General features: G+C 37.8%; 1 protein-coding gene across 1 annotated transcript in view; it reads right to left on the bottom strand.

The window, feature by feature from the left end:
- Positions 1-336: 336 nt before the first annotated feature.
- The window catches only part of LOC138670990 (aquaporin-5-like), a 28,802-nt gene continuing 23,138 nt past the window's right edge, over positions 337-6,000 (bottom strand). The window contains exon 5 of the mRNA XM_069758817.1: positions 337-689. Within this exon, the coding sequence (XP_069614918.1) occupies positions 534-689 (156 nt within the window). The 3' untranslated portion in view covers positions 337-533. The remainder of the gene's footprint in view (positions 690-6,000) is intronic.

Raw genomic sequence — 6,000 nt, 5'->3', positions numbered from 1 at the left:
TCAAGCGCATGGAAGTCACACAAAATATTAAATATGACTCTAATAGCACCACAACTTCATTCAACAATGTTATGCAACATATATTTGTATTTTAAGTTAATTATTTGTTTGAATATCACATTACTTTCTGTGGACGACAACATTTTGTGTCTCGCCAAAATCTGACCATTCTGTGTCCATTAGCTGATCAATATTTCTGCATTGATGCCAACTTATTTTCTTAACCTAAACCACATTTCGGAGGGTTTCAGCTTTCAAAAGAATAATTTATACAACCAATGGATGAATATAACATCAGGTTATAAGCTTTTATTTACATAACATGAATAAGCGACATAACTTCTGTCAGGGAGTGTATGTGGGAGAGTTCTTAGTTCTTTTTTCATGTGCAGTATTTTAATTTCTATATTTATTTTTAATATTTTTTGTCATCTCAGAAAGCAATGGAGAAAAGATGGATAAATGCAGTTTTACAAATTGTTTTATCAAACAGATAAGTACATTTATGGACTGCAGAATGTGAAAAATGGAACTCAAAGTGGAGAAAGTGGACGTGCCGTATAGCATTTTCTGGCTGCGCTGTGTAGAATTCGAAGTGAATCAGGAGGAGGAGTATTCCAGATGTGCGTCTTCTCAGCTACAGTTCGATGTTCCTCTTCTGGTTTTGAGATGTATACCGCTCTGCTGCCCTAGACAGATGGATGGTCAACAATCGATTATAGGCGTGAAAGTTGCAGAACAGTCTGAAATATACACACCAAGTATGAGACAAATACACTAATCCTTTCATTATAAAACCTGAATTAGAATCTAATTGTGGATGAATAATAGCCATTGCTCAACAGGTTAATTTCAACTTGGATTTGTATTTTTCTATCCAATGCTTTACCTAATATTACTGACACTTCTCTGATTCATTCACCCGCCATAAATGACAGCATATACTGACAATGTTCAGATCAAGCAGAGAGAAAATGATATCTCTGGATAAACCATAGCAAATAATGACATTACTATAACCAATACTAGTACCTTTACCACTACCAACATTCAGAACGACCTCTATTACTAATGCTGCCATTGTTACAATCACTATTAAAGTACGTGCACATATTAAATATTTGGTGCAGACATTTCTGCATCATTTCTGCATCTCTTTGCATGTTTCCATGTGTTTTTGGTGCAGATTTTTCCCCTCTCATTAGTATGGGTTAAATATGCAGCAAAAATGCTGAAAGAATTGACAACGTGCTGCAGATTTAAATCTGCACCAAATCTGCAAGTCACATACAAGCAATGTGTGCATGAGACCTCAGGAAAAAATGCAGCAAAAATGCCACATCTGCACACAGCCTTACTACCATGACTATTATCTTTACTGATACCAATGCTGTTAGCACTAGAGCAACCATTACTGCAATTATAATTGCTCCTCCAGCCATAAAATTACCAATACTATTACCGCTGATACTTCCGTTACGATCACTATTACTACCATATACCGTACTACCACTACTGCTGTCATTAGTATCACCACTAAAATTACAGATTTGTCCTTCCTTACGTCTGCTCTTGGTTCAACGTATACTAAGATGCGTGGCATGATATTACCACTTTTTTTATTTAAAAAAAAAAAAAATATTTAAGATATTGTGTCATGAGATATGTATACCATATGTGTAAATAAAATGATTGCTGTGATGAGAATTGCAATAAGTGAAAGATTTTGGTAGCATGTCACAATATTGTTGTTTTGTGATAGAGGTTTTTGCTACCTCATCTGAAAAGCATAATGTAGGACAATGAGACCCTGATTCCAATGATGTGTCGCTTAGTTTACTGGGTGCAGCAGTTATGACACAGAGTTCTTAGATTAACTGTTTAGCAGAGCTTTGAAACTAACCAATCCCACACCTGTACTCAATTGACAGTGAGCTGCTTATCACAGGAGAGGAAGGGGTTGGACAACTTGGCAGAAGGCAGCTAATCCCAGCAATGATCATTTCCAAGTGATAAAATCTTCATTTCACACAGCCTGATAAGTGACACATCACTGAATTTTGTGTTTCAGCCTCTATCCCCTGCTGTCTTCAAATTGCAAAGTAAAAACCTGGCGACAGATTCCCTTTAACCAAATTATTCACCCAGTATTATTATTCTACTATAATCACTAGTTTTACAATTGCTTCTGCAATCTCTAGTGTATTAATGCTGTAAAATTCTACTACTGCTAGCAAATTACAGGTGCTTCTCACAAAATTAAAATATCATCAAAAAGTTAAGTTATTTCAGTTCTTAAATACGAAAAGTGAAACTCATAAACTGTATTATATAGAGTCATTACAAACAGAGTGATCTATTTCAAGTGTTTATTTTTGTCAATGTTGATGATTATGGCTTACAGTCAATGAAAACCCAAAAGTCATTATCTCAGGAAATTAGAATACTTTATAATACCAGCCTGAAAAATGATTTTAACGTCCGAAATGTTGGTCTACTGAAATGTATGTTCAGTAAATGCACTCAGTACTTGGTTGAGGCTCCTTTTGCATCATTTACTGCATCAATGCAGCCTGGCATGGAGGCGATCAGCCTGTGGCACTGCTGAGGTGTTATGGAAGCCCAGGATGCTTTGATAGCAGCCTTCAGCTCATCTGCATTGCTGGGTCCGGTGTCTCTCATCTTCCTCTTGACAATACCCCATAGATTCTCTACGGGGTTAAGGTCAGGCAAGTTTGCTGGCCAATCAAGCACAGTGATATTGTTGTTTTTAATTCTTTCAAGACTGCGGTTATCACGGTTGCTTGTGCACATTTTTCTACCACATTTTTCACTCCACTCAATTTTCCATTTCCTTTCTTTAGCAATGACTAGGGTTGAGCGAAACGGGTCGAACATTTTCAAAAGTCGCCGACTTTTGGCTAAGTCGGGGTTTCATGAAACCCGATCCGACCCCTGTGCGGGGTCGGCCATGCGGTACGCGACTTTCGCGCCAAAGTCGCGTTTCAATGACGCGAAAAGCACCATTTCTCAGCCAATGAAGGTAAACGCAGAGTGTGGGCAGCGTGATGACATAGGTCCTGGTCCCCACCATCTTAGAGAAGGGCATTGCAGTGATTGGCTTGCTGTCTGCGACGTCACAGGGGCTATAAAGAGGCGTTCCCGCCGACCGCCATCTTACTGCTGCTGATCTGAGCTTAGGGAGAGGTTGCTGCCGCTTTGTCAGAAGCAGGGATAGCGTTAGGCAGGGTCCATTAACCACAAAACTGCTTGTGCTGCAGCGATTTGCACTTTCCAACACCACCCTCGGTGTGCAGGGACAGTGGAAGTTTTTTTTTTTTTTTTTTTTTCCCCTCAGCGCTGTAGCTCATTGGGCTGCCCTAGAAGGCTCCCTGATAGCTGCATTGCTGTGTGTACGCCGCTGTGCAAACCAACTGCTTTTTTCAAAGCACAAATCCTCTTGTTCCTTCCTTTCTGCACAGCTATCTTTTTTGTTTGTCCACACTTTTTATTTCATTTGTGCATCAGTCCACTCCTTATTGCTGCCTGCCATACCTGGCTGAGATTACTGCAGGCAGGGAGATAGTAGCTGCCTGCCATACCTGGCTGAGATTACTGCAGGCAGGGAGATAGTAATTGTAGGACATTCCCTGTTTTTTTTTTTTTTTTTTTTTTGGTGGGAGATTAAGATTGGCAATTTGGCATTTCTGCTAGAGTGCCATCCCTGTGTGTGCCATCTCTCTCACATAGTGGGCCATAGAAAGCCTTTTCATTTTTCTGTATTTTTTTTTGTGGGGTGTATAAATTCTCCCTGATAAAAATACAGTGGGAGATTAATATTGGCCTTTGGGCTTGTGTGCCAGTCCTGAGTGTGCCATCTCTCTCACAAATAGTGGGCCATAGAAAGCCTATTTTATTTTTTTTGGGGTTTTATAAATTCTCCCTGAAAAAAAGGGAGATTAATATTGGCCTCTGGGCTTGTGTGCCAGTCCTGAGCGTGCCATCTGTGCCAGCCCTGAGCGTGCCATCTCTCTCACAAATAGTGGGCCATAGAAAGCCTATTTATTTATTTTTTTTGTTTTATAAATTTTCCCTGAAAAAAGGGAGATTAATATTGGCCTCTGGGCTTGTGTGCCAGTTGTGAGCGTGCCATCTGTGCCAGTCCTGAGCGTGCCATCTCTCTCACAAATAGTGGGCCATAGAAAGCCTATTTAAATTTTTTTTTGGTTTTATAAATTCTACCAGAAAAAAAGGGAGATTAATATTGGCCTCTGGGCTTCTGTGCCAGTCCTGAGCGTGCCATCTGTGCCAGTCCTGAGCGTCCCATCTCTCTCACAAATAGTGGGCCATAGAAAGCCTATTTTTTTTTTTTTTTGGGTTTTAGAAATTCTCCCTGGAAAAAAAAAGGGAGATTAATATTGCCCTTTGGGCTTGTGTGCCAGTACTAAGCGTTCCATCTCTCTCTCTCTCTCTCTCAGTCAGTGGGCCATAGAACGCCTATTTTTGGTTTTATTTGTTTTCTAAATTCTCCCTGAAAAAATCATTTTATTTTATTTGGTTTCTAAATTCTTCCTGATAAAATCACATTTTTTTTATTATTTTTTTTTCTAAAGTCTCCCTGAAAAAAAAAAAAAAAACAGTGGGAGATTAATATTGGCCTTTCTGCTTGTGTGCCAGTCTTGACTCCTGGGTGCGTCATCTCTCAGTCAGTGGGCCATAGAACGCCTATTTTTGGTTTTATTTGTTTTATAAATTCTCCCAGAAAAAATCATTTTATTTTATTTGGTTTCTAAATTCTTCCTGATAAAATCACATTTTTTTTATTATTTTTTTTTCTAAAGTCTCCCTGAAAAAAAAAAAAAAAACAGTGGGAGATTAATATTGGCCTTTCTGCTTGTGTGCCAGTCTTGACTCCTGGGTGCGTCATCTCTCAGTCAGTGGGCCATAGAACGCCTATTTTTGGTTTTATTTGTTTTATAAATTCTCCCAGAAAAAATCATTTTATTTTATTTGGTTTCTAAATTCTTCCTGATAAAATCACATTTTTTTTATTATTTTTTTTTCTAAAGTCTCCCTGAAAAAAAAAAAAAAAAACAGTGGGAGATTAATATTGGCCTTTCTGCTTGTGTGCCAGTCTTGACTCCTGGGTGCGTCATCTCTCAGTCAGTGGGCCATAGAACGCCTATTTTTGGTTTTATTTGTTTTCTAAATTCTCCCTGAAAAAATCATTTTATTTTATTTGGTTTCTAAATTCTTCCTGATAAAATCACATTTTTTTTTATTATTTTTTTTTCTAAAGTCTCCCTGAAAAAAAAAAAAAAAACAGTGGGAGATTAATATTGGCCTTTCTGCTTGTGTGCCAGTCTTGACTCCTGGGTGCGTCATCTCTCAGTCAGTGGGCCATAGAACGCCTATTTTTGGTTTTATTTGTTTTATAAATTCTCCCAGAAAAAATCATTTTATTTTATTTGGTTTCTAAATTCTTCCTGATAAAATCATATTTTTTTTTTTTTTTTTCTAAAGTCTCCCTGAAAAAAAAAAAAAAAAAACAACCAAAAAAAACAGTGGGAGATTAATATTGGCCTTTCTGCTTGTGTGCCAGTCTTGACTCCTGGGTGTGCCATCTCTCTCTCTCTCTCTCTCTCTCTCTCTCTCTCTCTCTCTCTCTCCAATTGTGGTCCATAGAAAGCCTATATTTTTTTTCCTTGATTTGGGTTCTAAAATCTACCAGAGAAAATAACTACATCAATCATTGGTAGAAAAATATTGGCCTCTGGGTTTGTGTGCCACTCCTGACTCCTGTGTGCGTCATCTCTCAGTCAGTGGGCCATAGAACGCCTATTTTTGTTTTTATTTGTTTTATAAATTCTCCCTGAAAAAATCATTTTATTTTATTTGGTTTCTAAATTCTTCCTGATAAAATCATATTTTTTTTATTATTTTTTTTTCTAAAGTCTCCCTGAAAAAAAAAAAAAAAAAACAACCAAAAAAAACAGTGGG

This window comes from Ranitomeya imitator, chromosome 3, assembly GCF_032444005.1.
Source record: "Ranitomeya imitator isolate aRanImi1 chromosome 3, aRanImi1.pri, whole genome shotgun sequence".
Classification (NCBI taxonomy): Eukaryota; Metazoa; Chordata; class Amphibia; order Anura; family Dendrobatidae; genus Ranitomeya; species Ranitomeya imitator.
The sequence above is the reverse complement of the archived record's forward strand: the minus strand, read 5'-3'. Positions and strand labels throughout refer to the sequence as shown.